Below are 18,445 nucleotides of genomic sequence, written 5' to 3'. Positions count from 1 at the left end.
GCTAGCTCCGAACACGATTTGTTCACTCGCTCCCCGCGGGAAGAGCGGCCCTTGGCATTATCTAAATGTGTTTCTTCCGCCGTGCTCCCGAGAAACGCTTGGCGAAAAAAAGAATTTATAAACAATAAAGCATTATTTGGAGCGTGTTAGATTTTTTGAACGCCGGCAAACAAACACTGTTCAGCACAGAATAACGTTTTCGCGTCAACCATTCCTACAGTGTACTAGAATACTTGGGTAGTATTGGGACCGAAGGGGCTCGCCTGAAGCGCGTGGTATTGATCGCGACAGGTGTCGACACCGGCGCGCCGCTTTGGTGGTGTGCACATTGGATTTCTGATACAGCTACGACCTGCCAGTGGTCATACCGCGCCATCAATTACGCTGCGGCACGAACGTTAGCAACATGATGCTTCAATGTATTGGACGGTACAAGCTGCATTACCCTTCCTTTACATGAAAACAATAGACCGATCTCACCAGCTAGTTTGAGTACGCCACCGCTGCCGATATGCATCGTGGGAGCTGTAGTCTTTCTGCAAGCGCGACAACCCTGCTGGAGGTTTGCGCGAGCAGACCTCGAGGCGGCATGAGCTGTCGCGTGAACTGGCGTCTGCCTCCTACGAACTACAGTTATGGCGGCGTCACGCATGCGTGGAACGCTTGGTGGGATCGGTCTATTGCGACTTTAAAGAAGCGGATTGTAACTTTGGATTGCGACTTTCGGTTTGTCGGATGGTGAGCATCTTAAATGAAATGCCCATTTCCTTGGTCGCAAATGCCGAACATTAGATATTTGAAAGGGATATCGAAAACTCGGAAGCAGTTCTTTTTTTTCCTATCTTATTTTATAATGGAACGAAACGGCACATACTAAAGTCCAAGATTGTTTTAGTATGTTTTTAATATCCCAGGTTAACTTCTCTGTCTTCTTTTCTGCCCATCTGCTTTTTCTTGACCTTCATCAGCTCGCTTCACTTGTCACTGATTCTTGTGTTCATTTATGCGACGAACCACCCTAGCGACGGTCGCAAAGGGGTGAGAATCTTTTATTTCTTCATGGCTGCCAGGACCATCCGAGGACCACCCGACGTTCGCTTGTAAGAAATGGCTTATAAGCCGTGACAATTTTTATCACGCGTTTTAACATTGAACTTGTGGTGAAAGAAACAGGCAGGAGACGGACGTTCCAAAACAACGTTCTATTTCAGTGGTGTCTCGGCAGGAACCGCTCTTCGTGAGCGCGTGAGCGCGTGAGCGTATAGCGAGCGCGCGCGTCTTTTTCTCTTTTTCCAGTGGCGAGACTGGACTCGCTTGTCGGTGCGTCCAGTCCCTACAGATATGCCCCCCCTTAGAGAGGAGGTAGGACGAACGATCAAAACACACAGACATCGGGGTGACAACGAAGTTGGCTTCTCTCTGCCGTCTGGTTGATGTCACGTAGCGCTATTTCCTGCACATGCGCTTGCTCAATATGTGCCGGCTTTAGTCTCTCCAATGCAACGGTGTCGTTCTTGCCGTTGACACGCAGGACAAACGTGTCGCTTCTCTTTTCGACGACTGGAAAAGGTCCGATGTAATGTGGGCGCAGTGGCTTCTTTTGCGATTGTCGTACGAAAACATGAGTGGCGTCTTGGAGGTCCCGGGTCACGTAGGGAGACTTTGAAGTTCCTTGCCGTGTAGGCACCGGTCGCAAATTGATAAAAATTTGTTTGAGTTGTTCTACATAGTCCAACTGCCTTTGTTGTTGAGGCAGTTCCACTTCAAAAAAATCTGATGGCAAGCGAAGTGCAGTGCCGTACACCAGCTCGGCGGTGGAGCATCCGATGTCCGCCTTCAAGGCTGTCCGGATTCCAAGAAGCACAAGGGGGAGATGACGAACCCAATCCGAGGGACCACCCTGAGCTGCAAGGGCCGATTTCAAATGTCGATGAAATCGTTCTACCATCCCGTTCGAGTGTGGGTGGTAGGCAGTCGTTCTCAAGCGGTTGGTTCCGAGCAATCGAGTGAGCTCGGCAAAGAGTGCCGACTCGAATTGTCGACCCCTGTCGGTGACAATCTCTGAGGGGCAGCCAAACCGGGATACCCACGTAACGATAAACGCCTCAGCGGCAGTGGCGGCGGTGATATCGGGCAGTGGGGTTGCTTCTGGCCATCGTGTGAATCTGTCGACACACGTTAGGATGTAGCGCTGTCCCTGAGAAATCGGTAGGGGTCCTACTAGGTCCAGATGGATCTTGTTGAAACGGCTGTCAGGCTGTAGGAATTGTCGACTTGGTGGCACCGGATGCCGCTGTACTTTCGCGCACTGGCATGCGATGCAGGAACGCACCCAATCACGAATGTCGGATTTTATCCGGGGCCAAACGTAGCGGTCGCACAGGAGCTTCTGGGATGCTCGTACACCCGGGTGCGACAAGCAGTGAATCGCTTCGAAAAGCTGTCGTCGCAGTTCACGTGGTACAAAAGGCCTAGGCGTTCCCGTTGACAGGTCGCAGATCACGGTGGTGCCTTCTGGAAAGCTTACATCCCGCAGTTGCAGTGACGTGGATGAACTGCGCAGGGCTTGCAATTCTTCGTCGGTGGTCTGTAGACGAGCCAGCAACTCCAAGTCTACAGCAGAACAGGCTGGGGTGTTCACGGCGTCGATCCGGCTGAGGACATCAGCGGGGACGTTGTCAACTCCTTTAACGTGCCGAATGTCCGTTGTGAATTCGGCCAAGAAGGCTAGCTGGCGAATCTCACGTGGTGTGTAATGAGAGCCGGCATTGCTGATGGCGTAAGTTAGGGGCTTGTGGTCAGTCCATATGGTAAATGGCCGTCCCTCGACGAAATGTCGAAAGTGTCGTACAGCCAAGTAGGCAGCCAAGAGTTCACGTCCGAAAACGCTGTAGCGCGTTTGCGCTGGCTTGAGCTTCTTAGAAAAGAAACCAATCGGCCGCCACTCTCCGTCGACTTTTTGTTGTAGCACCGCTCCTACGGCTGTGGCAGATGCGTCAGTCATCAGCGATGTTGGGGCATCATGCTTAGGATGTACTAGCATTGTTGCTTCTGCAAGTGAGTTCTTTACCTCGCAGAAAGCTCGTTCCGCATCTTCGTTCCAAGGAAGGGATGACGTTTTTCGTTCTTGTTTTGTTAGGAGGACCTCAAGATGTTCGAGCAGTTTGGCGCAGTTCGGAACGAAACGTCGGTAAAAATTGACCAAACCGAGAAACTGGCGAAGTTTGGTGGTCGAAGTCGGCCTCGGGAAATCTTTGATGGCTTGTACCTTTGATGGCAATGGACGGATGCCCGAGGAGTCAAGCCGATGACCAAGAAATTCCAATTCCGGAACTCCGAATACACTTTTCGTGGCGTTGATGACAATGCCGTGGCTGCGCAGTCGTTCGAAGAGGAGGTCTAAGTGGGTCGTGTGCTCTTCCGGTGACTTGCTGGCTATGAGCAAATCGTCTACGTACGCGAAGACAAAAGGTAATCCTCGTGTGACAGCGTCGATGAACCGTTGGAATGACTGAGCCGCATTTCTGAGGCCAAAGGGCATGCGGAGAAATTCAAAAAGTCCAAACGGTGTCGTGATCGCTGTTTTCGGGATGTCTTCTTCGGCCACGGGAATTTGGTGGTAGGCCCGCGTCAGGTCAATCTTTGAGAAGATCTTCGCGCCTTGTAGGTTCACCGTGAAATCCTGGATGTTAGGTAGAGGGTACCTGTCCGGTACAGTGTTCTTATTTAGTGCACGATAATCGCCACACGGCCGCCAGTCTCCATTTTTCTTCGACACCATGTGTAATGGAGACGCCCAGCTGCTAGACGAGGGTCGGATGATGCCAAGGTCCAACATGTGTTCAAACTCTTGGCGAGCATCGCGGAGTTTCTCTGGGGCTAGACGGCGGGGACGACAGTAAACAGGTGGTCCTGTCGTCACGATGTGGTGTTGTACGTCGTGCGAGACGGGTTTGGTCCAATCAGGTGACTGAGTAAGGCTCGGGAACTTACTCAGTGAAGTCTTGAACGCTTCTTCCGGGATCGTGCAGGCAGAGGTGTAGACTGAATTGTCGTCCGTTGCGATACCATGGATGGAAAGTCGCGTGGTGGAGTCTATCAGTCGCCTGCTTCTAACATCCACGAGGAGCTTGTAGTGGTTGAGAAAGTCCGCGCCGAGAATTCCTTGACTCACGTCGGCCACCAGGAAGATCCACCGGAAAACCCGCCGGAGGCCGAGGTTAAGGGTGATCGACCGTTCTCGGTAGACTGGGATGGCGCTGTTGTTCACTGCGCGCAGAAAATAGATCGGTGTCAAGGAACGGTCGGCACGCGTTGCTGGAACTGCGCTGATCTCGGCTCCGGTGTCAACGAGGTAGCGGTTCTTGGTGGCTCGGTCACATACGTAGAAAAGGCGACTTTCGCCGAGGCCCTGACCACTCGTCGCCTCTAGAGGTCGGCCGGCCTGTTTCCCTGCCATGAACAGGGGCGGAGGCAATGCCGGGCGTTGGCACCGAAGCGGCGGTGGTAGTAGCAGACCCCGGCAGGGCTCGGTGATCGCGTGTTTTCGCCGCGTGTCCGACGAGATGTCGATTCGCCGCGTGCCCGACGAGACGTCGAACGTCTGCGATGTGACTCACGAGGGTGGGGGGTGCGGCCTCGTGTAGCTGCGACGACGATCTCCTCTAAGCGTTGGCAAAGCTGCTCGATGTTGGCCTGGGGAGGCTGGCTGTTGGCGGCCGCTCCAGAGTCTTGGGCTGTTGGTTGCTGTGGAGCCACGATAACACTGGCGACCGATGGAGTGGTCACCTCCATCACGGCGTCGGCCAACGCGGCAAGTCCGGTGAGGTCCAACGTTGTTGCTGTTGCCAAAACCATCTGAACATTGGAAGGTAGCCTTTGCAAGAACAGCTCGCGGAGGAATACGTCGTCCAGATTGTTAGAGCGCTCTCCAAGAAGCTGGGTCATGCGTCGCAGCAACTGGCTTGGCCGCCGATCCCCGAGCTCTTCCGCCGAGAGAAGCTGCTGCACGCGGGAGCGTTCCGAAATCTCGGTGCGCTGGAGCAGAGCATTCTTCAGTTGGTCATACGGTGTTGCTGGAGAGGGATTTGCCAGAACGTCGTAGACTTCGTCGGCGGCAGCTGGTGAAAGAGCCGAGACGACGTGGTGGTACTTCCGACCTTGTGTGGTGACCCCAGCGAGGTGGAATTGTGATTCCGCTTGCAGGAACCAAACTCTCGGATTGCGGTCCCAGTATGGTGGAAGGCGGACTGCGGCTGCTGCAACAGTGGCTGGCGGCGGGTCCGAAGGCTCTCCTTGCTGCATTTCACCCGTTCTAGTTGGCGATCACGTCCGGGTCACCAAATGTGGTGAAAGAAACAGGCAGGAGACGGACGTTCCAAAACAACGTTCTATTTCAGTGGTGTCTCGGCAGGAACCGCTCTTCGTGAGCGCGTGAGCGCGTGAGCGTATAGCGAGCGCGCGCGTCTTTTTCTCTTTTTCCAGTGGCGAGACTGGACTCGCTTGTCGGTGCGTCCAGTCCCTACAAACTTAAGTCCAAAAACTGAGACTACGTGGGCTGAACAAGTAATGCTTTATAAGACTCAAAGAAAACAAACAACTATTTCACATAATTTTGAGCAGAATACATGAGCACACGTAGATCAGGCAAGGAAAAAGTTGTAATAGTTTACAGCACGGCATTGAAATAATGGTTACAATGTGCAGCGCACCCATGGTTAAAATATGCAGCGCATTATCCTCTTGAGGGCAAACCATCTGAAACCTACACGCTCATAACAATATATTTAACCGACAGCTGCTTTCTGACAACAAGGTAATACCCTTGTTACACTTGCACATTTAACTGCAGTTACGCTAAGCCACAGATAGCGCACAATACTTGCGGACAACATTCTGCGGCTATGCAGTCAAAGCTATGGGCTAACGTGCGCTCGAGCATCTTGAGCATCTATCGAAGCAGTGCGCTCGCGCTCTTCACTTCTTCTGATATAGCTGTCAGAGAGTATAGTGCGGTATCTGTGGTTCCGCGAAACAGCAGTTAAGTTGACTTAACCGCGGTTAACTGTGCCCGTGCAATACCCCTGTAATACCCTTGTTACACGGGCACAATTAACTGCGGTTACGCTAAGCCACAGATAGCGCACAATACTTGCGGACAACATTCTGCGGCTATGCAGTCAAAGCTATGGGCGAACGTGCCCTCGAGCATCTTGAGCATCTATCGAAGCAGTGCGCTCGCGCTCTTCACTTCTTCTGATATAGCTGTCAGAGAGTATAGTGCGGTATCTGTGGTGCTGCGAAACAGCAGTTAAGTTGAGTTAACCGCGGTTAAGTGTGCCCGTGTAATACCGCTGTTACACGGGCACACTTAACCGCGGTTAACTCAGCTTTAACTGCGGTTACGTGGCAGCACAGATGCCGCACTATACCCTCGGACAGCTATTTCAAAAGAAGTGAAGAGAGCGCGTGCACTGCTTTGATGGGTGCTCAAGATGCTGCCGCGCACGTTCGCCCATAGCTCTGACTGCAACGCCGCAGAATGTTGTCAGCAAGTATTGTGCGCTAACTGTGGCTTAGCGTAACCGCAGTTAAGTGTGCCCGTGTAACAAGGGTATAACAGGGGTATTACATGGGCACACTTAACCGCGGTTAACTCAGCTTAACTGCTGTTGCGCGGCACCACAGATACCGCACTATACTCTCTGACAGCTATTTCAGAAGAAGTGAAGAGCGCGTGCGCACTGCTTCTATAGATGCTCAAGATGCTCAAGCGCACGTTCGCCCATAGCTTTGACTGCATAGCCGCAGAATGTTGTCCGCAAGTATTGTGCGCTATCTGTGGCTTAGCCTAACTGCAGTTAAATGTGCCCGTGTAACAAGGGTATAACAGGGGTATAAGTCTCGCCTGAGCTGGGCATTCGAAGAGAAAGACCCATGGTTCCACAGGGGGCGTATCTGGTTCACGCAGACATACAAAATGTTTTTGTTTTATTCTTTACAGAACTTTACATATTTTACAAAAAAAAAGGATATGGCAGATATGATGCCGTCTTTCGTTATATCTGTAGGGCTCCGTGGACAATAAATGAGTGAATAACCGTTGCAATGTTTAATAATTAACCAAAATTTGTTAGTTAACTTGTTTATTAACGGCTTAATCGGCCATGGTGCAATTGCAATTTTAAAAGGAGTCATTATTAAAGGCAAACACAATTTCAACAATTCGCGAAAAAGCAACGAGGTTTGCGAAATTTATCGTAAAAGGTTTCCCTTTTTTCGCTTGATTCAGAAACTCCGTTATGAAAATAATACGTAGAATAGTGACTTAGTCGTCTTGATGTGTGGCGCCGGCGAGTGCACCAAAGACACGCAGTCGAGTTAGTGACGAGGGGACAGAAACAACTGTGTCATTTTTCTACTCATCAATATCAGCACAACCGCATTCGCGCTTTCAGCGCGCGGTTTTTTAATTAAGCATAGAAAGGCAAAATTTTAGCGATGAATATCTCGGGACAGAACGAGCGGGTTGGTAAAGATAAGCTTGAGGAAGAAAACGAGAGGGACGGCCAAACACAACAAAAACGAGCGCCTTGTTGCTTTCGCTCGAAGCTCGTTGTTTGTTCGCGAACTTTCTAAATTGGGTTGGCCTTTAATAATGGCTCCCTTCAAAGCTGCAATTGCAACATGGCCCATTAAGGCCACGGTCCCACTGAATATGGCAGTTTAGGTACTTTTTGGCAGGTCATTACTCATCTCCTTTTAAATACTGTTTTGTGTGATTGATGCCATTCGAAAGGCAATGTAATCCTCTTTCATTTCATATTAGGTATGTGTTGGTTTTTACTGTTCATGCGCGTTTGTAGCGTTGCGAATATGATGGCGCCGACCCTCACTTGCTCCGCTAGTTCATGTTTTATGAACGATCCATTAAAGATAACACGGTTCCAATATAGCAGTTTTGTTAAGATGATGTCGGAGCAGAATGTAACGATACACATTTTTGGTATTTGCACTACTTTGTTTTTTTCATCCCTTCAAATATTGCCCTAAAATTGACATTTTTCAGCACAAATATGTTTTTAATGACACGCGCTAGGGCAATGAAATTAGCTACAGATTTAGTGCTTATAGTTGGTAGTATGCAGAAAAAAGTTAATGTTGTGTAAAATTTTTTTTGTTTAGGTATTTTATATCAAACGTAGCACTTTTTTGTGCTTCGAGTCATGGTACTTCAAATGCCGCTGAGGAAATAATTAAACTATGATAAAATCTTTTATAACATTTAGAGCTACAATGGTTGCCCAACAGGTGGACGATGGCTTTTTTTTCATTTTCAAAGTCATTGTTGTATTGTACCGTAGAATGAACCGACAGTGATTAGCCTAGTCACTGTGCGTGACGTACATCTTTTATTCTATCCACTTCTTTTTCCTTTTTTTCCCGCCCAATCCATTCAGTCCTAACTTCTTCTTTCTCAGCCAACACGACATACTCCCCCACAAGGTAAAATTATGTGTTACGGAGAGTAACGATCTGGTGGCCGCTTATTTCTCTTAGGCCTGGACCGGACGGATGCTTCAGCTTCCGGTATAATTGTTGTTGCAGCGGGAACTGTTGGTGCAACAGCTCTTGTTAACTTAGAAGCGTTCCAGCAGTTTCCCTCTTCTGTTAGAAAGGTTGCAGGTCCGAGGGACTCCTTAATCCTCACTGCAGAACTGAACGACGAAGAACCTTTTGTTGCGTGTCCCGGAAGTCGGACACGTACGTAGTCTCCTCCTTTGAACTTTGGATTTTTTACCCCTCGGCGTTGGTCAGCGTAGTTTTTGAAGTGATTCTGATATTTCTTCACCCTGTCACGAAGTCCATTTATCGCGCTCCTAGCATCTTCTGAAATATCTGGATGCGGGAGCCCCACGATGTCCAGTCTCGTTCGCATTGGTCGTCCATGTAGTAACATAGAGGGTGACAGAGTTGTAGCTGCTTGCGGTGTACACCGATAAACTCCCAAAAAGTCTACCAGGTCCGTCTGGATGTCGCCTTTCTCCAACAAGATGCTTTGTATGTAGTCTTTGAGCACCCTGTTGAAGCGCTCTACTTGTTCATTCGCCTGTGGGGAGTAGATAGACGATTTCGAGTGTATGATTCCTCTGTCTTGCAGAAAATGTTTTGAACTGCAAGGACATGAACTGTGAACCGTGGTCGGACACCAGTACTTCGGGGTAGCCTTCCCTACTGAAGATTTTTTGTAGGAAGCTTATCACAGCGTCTGTCGTTGGGTGTGTACAGAATTCGACCTCCGGCCACTTGCTGAAGTAATCGACAGCGGTGATGGCATATCGGCAGTTTCCTGGGAAATTAGTAAATGGCCCGACGAAGTCTATTCCTATCTGCTTCCATGCACCTGTTGGAAAAGGTACTGGCTGCATCGGAGCAGGTGCGGTTTTTGCGGTCTTGTCATGTTGTTGGCAGATCATGCAGTTTGTGATGTAGTCATTGACGTCACCGTCCATTTTCGGCCACCAGTAGTGGTCTCGGAGTCTCTGCTTTGTTCGTACAATCCCAGGATGAGAATCGTGCGCGATGTCCATGATCCGACGACGAAGTGTGGTCGGTGGGATGATCTTCTGATTACGCAAAACCAGGCCTTGCACCACAGAGAGTTCGTTCTTAAGTTTGTAGAAGGGTAACAAGGTAGGTTGTGCCTGTAACTCAGAAGGGTTTGGAGAAGTGATGATATCGCTCACTTTTGTTAGTGTAGCATCTTTCGAAGTCTCCTTCTGGAGCTCATCCAAGGTGACGCTTCGCAGATGGGCTCGAACTGCGCATATTATTTCGGCGTCCTCTGCGTCGCTTGACGTGTCTTGTTTGGTGACAACCGGAAGTCTCGAAAGTGCATATGCAATCACATTCTCTTCGCCCCGCCGGTACTGCACTTCGTAGTTAAACTGCAGTAGCCTTGCAGACCAGCGGGCGATGCGCATGGGTTGCCTTCCCGATCCTTGTGTGCCAAGTAATGTCACAAGGGCCTGGTGATCTGTACGCAGTATGAAACATCTTCCTAGAAGGAATGTTGTCCACCTTTCACAAGCCCAAAGGCAAGCCAGAGCTTCTCGTTCCCCTACGGAGTATCGTCGTTCTGTCTCAGGCAATATCCTTGACGCGAACGCCACTGTCCTGACGCCTTCTGGATGGAGCTGCTGTAGGACAGCTCTCAGTCCGTAGTTGGAAGCATCTGTTGTAACCATCGTTTGTAGTGTAGGGTCAAAAATGGCTAGAGTAGCACAGTTCTTTATCAGGCTCTTCACCTCCTCCAATGCATGTTCATGTTCAGCTGTTCACAAAAAAGGAACACCTTTGCGTAGCAAGGCACGGAGCGTATCAACCACTGTTGCGTAGTTTGGAACGAACTTCAAGTAATACGATGCAAGTCCGAGGAAGGATTGCAAGGACTTGACATCTGTAGGGGATGGCGCTTTGCTGATAGCGTCGAGCGTTCCTTCAGCTGGTTTTATACCTTCTTTGGATATTTGGTGTCCAAGATCTCCCAACTCCGTGACCGAAAAGGTGCACTTTTGCGTGTTGAGCTTCAACCCAATTTTCTCTAAGCGTGATAGGACTTGCTTTAAGTTTTCATCGTGGTCTTTTTGTGATGACCCTGCGACAAGGATGTCATCAAGGTAGTGAACTGTGCCTTGGCATCCCTTCAGCACTGTTGACAGCATCTTTTGAAAGGCTGCAGCTGCCGAAGCTAGTCCAAAGCAAACCCTCTTGTAACGGTAAAGACCTTCATGCGTTATAAACGCTGTAATGTCTCTGCTCTCCTCTGCCAGTTCCATTTGGTGGTAAGCTGATGAGAGGTCCAGCTTGGAGAAGATCGTCATACCTGTCAGCCGGTGAAAGATTTCTTCCGGATGTGGAAGCGGATGACCGTCAATGACGATTGCTTCGTTTGGTCTTCGTAGATCTACGCATAGCCTGATTTCTCCTGTTTTCTTCCAGGCCACGACGATTGGGGAAACCCACTCTGACGCATCGATTTTCTCGATTACCCCTGCTGTTTCTAACTTCTGCAACGCCTCAGAGACTTTGTCTTGTACTGTCAGAGGGAGACGACGAAGTTTTTGTTGCAATGGGGCAACCGATGATCGCGTCTTGACTTTGTGAACGAAGTCTTTCACGTGTCCCAGTCCCTCTTTGAATAGCTGTGGAAACATCTCTGTATACTGCTGAGGATTTTGTATACCTCTGGTAGAGAGCTGGTGACACACATGTTTTTCAATATCCAGCCTCATTTGCAAGCCCCTAAGGGCATCTAGTCCAACCAGCGGTTTGCCGGATGTGACATGGAATGTACCTGTAGTATGTCTGGTCCCAAATGATGCCTCGGCTGTGAACATCCCATACACCTCGATTAGCCCATTAGAGTAATTTCTGAGCTCTAGGTTCGAATGTTCCAGCTTGATGTGCCGAAAATGCGCATCGTAGAGTGCAGAAGATATGATGGATATTGGTGAGCCAGTGTCCACCTGTAGCTTGAGTGCAACGCCGGCTATGATCATTTCACAGTACAGGATGTCTGGCAATCCCTGAATGTTCATCAGTCCTTTGGTGCTGATGGAAGCTGTGGTCTTCACTGCTGTTGATTTTCTGCATACAGCTGCAAAATGCCACGTGCACCGCATTTTTTACAGGTCTTCGCACGTGCCGGGCATGATGCAGCATCCGCCAAGTGAGCTGAAGATCCACATCTGTAGCATTTTTGGCCCTGTTTTGAAGATTTAGCAGTAGATCTTGTGAGAGCCGCAACCTGAGGAGTGCTTGAAACGTTATTTCCCTGGGCTAGCAGCTTAGATTCGCGCAGAGCCTGTTCCACTTGCCTGGCGATGACTAACGCAGCGTCAAGCGTTAGCTCTGGTTCGAGTAAAATCCTCTCCCGTACTTCCTTGGTGTTGGTTTTCTCCACAAGCTGGTCGCAGATTAAATCTTCCGTCAGTTTATCGAATTTGCATGTCTTGGCCAGACTTCGCAACGCGGCAACGTACTCTTCTACTGTTTCTCCTGGAAGTTGTGCCCTTTGCCGGAAGCGATATCGCTCCACGGTCTTGTTGATGGCAGGCGTGAAAAAGTTGCTCAGTGTACGTACTGCAGCGTCGAAGGCACGAGTAGTAGGAGTACTGGCCGCTGAAGTAGTTGGGATAGACTCCTCTTGGGATCCGGCAGCAAGACTTCCAGCCGCCGAAGTAGATGGCTGGGAATCCTCTCGGGTTGTGGGCAGGGAACGGAATACTCGCTGTCCCTCCACTCCAAGGCACTTGAATAAGATGGCCTTCTTCCTGTCGTCGGAGTATGAAATAGCGCCGCTCGCCACCAGGAATGTCTCGAAGAGAGGATACCGTTCCGTCCATGGAATTGTAGGTTTGCCGGGAGTCGGCAAGAAAGGCGGCGGGGTTTCCAGTTTCATGGTCGACTGCGCCAATATGTTGTATTGTACCGTAGAATGAACCGACAATGATTAGCCTAGTCACTGTGCGTGACGTACAGGGTGTCACAAAAGAAAATTTACACGGTCTTTTTTACCGCAAAAATAAACTAGGCATCGCCGAACGCTCATTCACCGCCCAAAGGTAGAGCTAGAGGTCACAACCAGATGCCAAAGTTTCAGCCCGATCCGATTACTTAATCAAAAGTTATAAATGATTTTCTGAAAATTTCAATGGGAAAATGGGGGTCGACGGAGTTTTCGAACGCATGGGGCTGTATGACACCAGAAACCGAAAACGGGCAAAAATGGGCTCCATTTTCCCATTGAAATTTTCAGAAAATCAGTTATAACTTTTGATTAAGTAATCGGATCGGGCTGAAACTTTGGCATCTGGTTGTGACCTCTAGCTCTACCTTTGGGCGGAGAATGAGCGTTCGGCGATGCCTAGTTTATTTTTTCGGTAAAAAGGACCGTGTAAATTTTCATTTGTGACACCCTGTACATCGTTTATTCTATCCACTTCTTTTTCCTTTTTTTCCCGCCCAATCCATCCAGTCCTAACTTCTTCTTTCTCAGCCAACACGACAGTCATAACGCTCCAGGAGCGTTTCAAACTTACCTGAAAGAAGAAGAAGCACCTTGTAGATGGTCGATCCTTTTTCTGCGTTCCACATTATTTTTGAAAGATTGCCGACGCCTCTGGATTAGAGCCTGATCTGTTCCTTCGCTACGAAAGAAGTAAGCCTCTTTTATACCCGGACCTACAAATCATACTCCTGAAGGCCGCCAGCTACGTGGACCCTTTAAATCTGGGTCCTACCAAGGTGCTCCCGGATTTTCCATCATGGAAAACTCCGATGGAGAGCCTTCATCAGATGGAAGACAAAAATCAGGCCCTTCGGTGACGGCATTAGCGAAAGATCAAGCCGGCCAGCCAGGCCAAGAGAGAACATCAGGTCAAGCGCTCAAGGGTGTCAAGCGACGCAAAGGAGAAAATGACGACGAACCTGACGATGACGACCAAGATGAGGATATAGGAGCGTCTGAAGTAACATCAGACTCTACCATGCACGTCGACGAGGAGAAAAGTGACCTGAAGGGATTCATACTCGTTACACACCGACGTCAGCGAACAACTGGGGTACCAGTTTTACTGACCCCAGTCAAAGATGACCAACGACTCCAAAAACAGAATCCGCTCAAACTAAACGAAGAAATAGCGGCAGCGGCAGACGCCCCTCTTGTGAGGCATCATTTCACTGCTCGGGGAGGTCTCCTTGTAGATGTTACAGACGCTGCTACCGTGAACAAGCTGCTGAAGTTTCGTTCTCTCTGTGGAGTTGCGGTCCAAGCAACCATACCGAAGACCTACATGCGGAACAACGGCCTCGTGACAGGGGTACCTGATTGGTACTCGGACAGCGAGCTAACGGAATTCCTGGGACCGGCTGGTGTGATCGCAGCCCGCCGACTCTACCAACGTCGCGCAAAGGTTGGCGAAGTGGCTAAACCGACTGACCGAGTCGTTCTAACTTTCCGGCCAAACACAGAGCGCCCAGTAAGAGTGAGCCTTGGGTTCACCATACATGAGGTCTGCGATTATGTTGAAGCCCCCTCCCGATGTTTCAACTGCCAGGCACTCGGACACATAGCCAAATACTGCAAGAACGCTGTCAAGTGCAAAAAGTGCGCAGGACCACACGCAACCAAAGACTGCAAGGGAGAAGACCCCGTGAAGTGTGCAAACTGCGGTGGGGACCATCCCGCAAGCTACGTCAACTGCAAAGTGCGCCTCGGAGCACTCGCAAGAAGCAAGGCTTTTGTCAATGGACCACGACAGGCTTTGAAGCCAGTGGAGACCGTGGAGGTCAACGATACGGCCGCATCGCAGAAATCACCTTGCGATGTCAAAACCTACACCTTTGAAATCACCTTGCGATGTCACCTTGCGATGTAAAACCTACACCTTTGACACCTTGCGATGTCAAAACCTACAGACAGCCAAACAACACCTGGCATGAAACCACAGGAGGGGCGACGAAAATATAGGAAAACGAACAGCGCCAGTAAGAATCTAACAGAGAAACAGACGCTACTCGAGGAGGAGTTTCCTCCCTTACCACCCAGAGAATCGCAAGACCCCAACGTGTCCCAAGCTCACCGGGCTTCGTCGACGGGTAGACGCCTCTACAGTAGAGCGACAGAAAATGTCCCACCCACCCAAAGAGAGAAACTGATCTGCCTGGGACATCAAATGTCAACGACATAGTAAGTTTGCTTTTCTCTGCCATACGAGGCTTCATTGCCCAACTACCTCCAGGCCATCTAAAAATGTTACTACAAGGAATTATGGTTTTCGAAGTGACAATTACTGATATGATCCGAAAATGGATGTAGTTATGGCCCAGGATCCAAAACATCAATCAACAGTGCCCCCTAAACAAAGAAATGTGCCATTAATAATGCAATGGAACTGTGCGAGCCTCCCAGTAAGATTGGCGGCACTGTCCTTATATTTACAAACTTACCAAATACCAATCTTAGCATTTAGTGAAGCAGGACTACCAAATAATGGTAGTATTTCCGGATACACATGCTACAAAAATCCCACAATGAAAGGATTTTTCAACGGATCTGCGGCGTTATTTATACGAAAAAAGCTTCCCCAACATAGGATTGACACAAGTGACCTGTGCACAGAACATCTCGAACTGATAGCAGCGCATGTAGTCGTAGGTGGACATCCACTATGCATCGGCTCAGCCTATGTGCGTCCGGGGAAGGGCAAAGCTACTCTTGCGAGTGCGGTTGCCGAACTGTGCAAACGCTGCTCAGACCCTATTGTGTTATGCGGTGACTGGAACGCGTATCACAGCCTCTGGGGGAGTGCAAAAGATGATGCTAGAGGGAATGCACTGGCTCAGGCTTTTGAGGATTGTGACTTGGCTATAGCAAATGACGGAAGTCCGACATTTTTTAGATCACCTAACACATACAGTGCAATAGACATCACGGCATACTCATCAGACCTCAGCATACAATGGAGAACCTATCCAGATACAATGGGCAGTGATCACTATCCCATATTTATAGAGTTAGCAGGCGTTTGCTCAACACAGCAACGCATTGGACACTTCATTCACTGGGACAATTACAGAAAAGATCTCACAGCATCACCGGAACCCCTAGACCAGGCGATAGTGATTAGTGCTGAAAGAGCCACAGTCAGAATACGCCTTCCAAGCCATTATCCCGAGCCCGACTTGACACTATTTAAGCTTTTTGCGCAACGTAGACAAGTAGAAAGAAAACTTCAGCGAAACTATACACGTGAAGTAAAAACCGTGCTAAATAGAACAAATGCAATCATTCGTCGATATGCAAAAAAGACCAAGCGCAAGCAGTGGGATGACAGCACAGCGTCGGCCGATGCTAACAAGCCTGGAACCCACATTTGGCGGATTTTGAACTGCTTTACGGGGAAAAACGAGACGCATACATCTTACGCTTCAATGGCCCTTCGTCTGGGCGAAAATCTAAAAGACACACTAGAAAGCTTTGCGGATTATTTTTCGACGCCTCAAAGTGAGGTTGGAGCGGAAAGCTACGCGGTAAAAAAGAAATCACCTCTTGACGCTCTCTTCACCGCAGGCGAACTAGCCGCTGCACTAAAAATGTGTCGCAGAAAAAGTGCACCAGGTCCTGACGGGATCACAAATCAGATGCTCCAAAACTTACCTGACGGACGACTAGAGGAACTTCTGAATTCCTTCAATATCATATGGACAACGGGTAACATACCAGAAACTTGGCGAACAGCATGGGTTGTTCCTATACACAAGCCGGGAAAACCGAGAACATCATCATCTTCATATCGACCTATATCGCTAACGTCATGCGTAGCGAAACTTATGGAGCGAATGATCCATTCCCGTGTCTCGTGGTGGCTTGAGAAATATCAACTATTACCCAAAGAGATGACCGGATTCAGAAAAGGCCTCTCAACAGCGGATAGTGTGATTGACCTATTGAGTGCTGTTGAGCATAATCACTACAACAAGAACTCAACTCTGGCAATATTCTTTGACATCAGCCAGGCTTATGACAATGTACAGCATTCCGCAGTTCTGAGAAAGCTAACACAACTTGGAATGACGGGTCATTTACAGGTCTTCCTGAAGAATTTTTGCGCTGGACGAACGCTCCAAGTTCGGCTGGGACGAGTAGTGAGCTCGCAGCGTAAATCCCTTTGTGGCCTGCCCCAAGGAAGTGTACTATCGCCGATACTTTTTAATATCCTTTTGTCAAAGTTACCAGAAGCACTCCCCAAGTACACTCTTCCTACTAGTATGTCAATTTACGCGGATGATATTTGTATTTGGACTTCAGGCTTCAGGCATCATGGTCTACGAAATGCTGCTCAAGCTGCGATTAAAGCCTCGAGCAAGTACTTAGCTGAGTGCGGACTCCATTTTTCACCAGAGAAGACTGCGTTCATTCTTTTTCCCGGAAAAGATCGAAACAGCACACGAATAGATCTTCAGGTAAACGGAACTCCGATTCGTCGTGTCCGGCAGCATCGATTTCTAGGCTTTTCCATCAATTCTCGGCTGAATTGGCACTCACAGGCAATGGCTACGGCAAAGTCCACAGTAGTAGTGAGAAATGCCATTAGGAGGGTGGCAGGACAGTCGTGGGGGAACTCTCCAAGGTCTATGCTACGTCTCCATTCAGCATTAGTAGTTTCCCGCATCTTATACGCCCTCCCTTATATGAAGTTATCACGGTCCGACTCTGAACTTCTCGAACGCATCCACAGACGAGGACTTCGTACAAGCCTTGGTGTCCCCAATTCTACCAGAAATGACCTGGTGTACATAGAGGCACAAGCTCTGCCACTGCCTCTTTTGGCAACGCAACGCCTACTCCTACAGAAGCTCCGCTTGCACGAAACAGCTACTGGAAGGAGCCTGCTCCAACGACTAGCAAAAAGGACGAGTTCGCGCTTTCACATTTCTTTACAGACTCTGAAACACCTAGGGTGGCAATCAGATGCGCGACCAGATAGTTTTGACTACCAACCTAAGCCCCCATGGGAGGCATACATCCCAAAATGCAATGAGAAGATCCCGGGTATACCAAACAAGAAAATATCAAACGAAGTGGTGCTGAAAATGACAGTGACGGAGTACATTGAAACAACATTTAAAGATTTTTTGCAAGTTTACACGGATGGTTCTGTAAATCGTCATAAAAGAAGTAGCACAGCCGCCTATAATGTCCCAGCCTATAACCTTCAGTGGAGCGGCCGTATCGACCAAATGGTGTCCTCCACGACCGCAGAAATAATAGCAATTGTGGAAGCACTCCATACTCTTAAGAGATTTACACCGCAAAAAGTAGTTGTGCTCACAGACTCTCGGTGTGTACTGCAACAGCTAAAACATATACAAGGAACATCGGAAATCGCGGTGGCTGCTCGGTCCGCGACAGAATCCCTTGAGGACTCCGGTTTCAAAATATGTTTTCAATGGATTCCCGCCCACGTTGGACTCGCCGGAAATGAAAGAGCGGACAACCTTGCTACGAACGCACACAATAAAGAGCGAACAATACACACACCTGACGATCCGAAAGCTTTCCGCATACGTGTCAAAGAACATCTCGGCTCTTTGTCGGAGGCAAAAAATAGCCAACATCAGCCCTGTCTCAGTGGAAGCCTACGCCGCAAGGAAGCAACTCTACTTTACCGACTTCGTACCGGAACCGCTCGCACCAGACAACTTTTGTACAAATGGGGTAAGGTACCTTCAGCCTCCTGCGACAGTTGTGGTGTTACAGAAGATTTAAATCACCTACTTTGTGATTGTAATAAATTCGAGAGTCATCGAAAGGACTTCGCTCAAGAACTTAACAGGCATAACTTCAAGATCAACGACATTACAGATTTAATATATCCAA

The 18,445-nt window shown here is 49.0% G+C and overlaps 2 protein-coding genes and 1 long non-coding RNA gene across 6 annotated transcripts in view; all 3 read right to left on the bottom strand.

Annotated features, from left to right (window-relative positions):
* Positions 1-18,445, bottom strand: part of LOC8030669 (BTB/POZ domain-containing protein 6) — a 228,995-nt gene that overhangs the window by 142,702 nt on the left and 67,848 nt on the right. The gene's annotated exons all lie outside the window — the stretch shown is intronic.
* LOC8051549 overlaps positions 1-18,445 on the bottom strand; it is a 145,259-nt gene that overhangs the window by 104,017 nt on the left and 22,797 nt on the right. The gene's annotated exons all lie outside the window — the stretch shown is intronic.
* Positions 4,420-5,393, bottom strand: LOC115332251. Its single transcript, XM_040222404.2, has one exon. The coding sequence runs from the start codon at positions 5,302-5,304 to the stop codon at positions 4,429-4,431; it is 876 nt and encodes a 291-aa protein (XP_040078338.2). The 5' UTR covers positions 5,305-5,393; the 3' UTR covers positions 4,420-4,428.

Source organism: Ixodes scapularis, unplaced genomic scaffold (assembly GCF_016920785.2).
Source record: "Ixodes scapularis isolate PalLabHiFi unplaced genomic scaffold, ASM1692078v2 PGA_scaffold0__279_contigs__length_252992795, whole genome shotgun sequence".
In the NCBI taxonomy this organism is placed as follows: Eukaryota; Metazoa; Arthropoda; class Arachnida; order Ixodida; family Ixodidae; genus Ixodes; species Ixodes scapularis.
This window is presented reverse-complemented; position numbering and strand designations above follow the sequence as displayed.

Bases quoted from the DNA above. Each gene is read 5' to 3' on its own strand.
- LOC115332251 (XM_040222404.2), bottom strand. From the start codon at position 5,304: ATGCAGCAAGGAGAGCCTTCGGACCCGCCGCCAGCCACTGTTGCAGCA.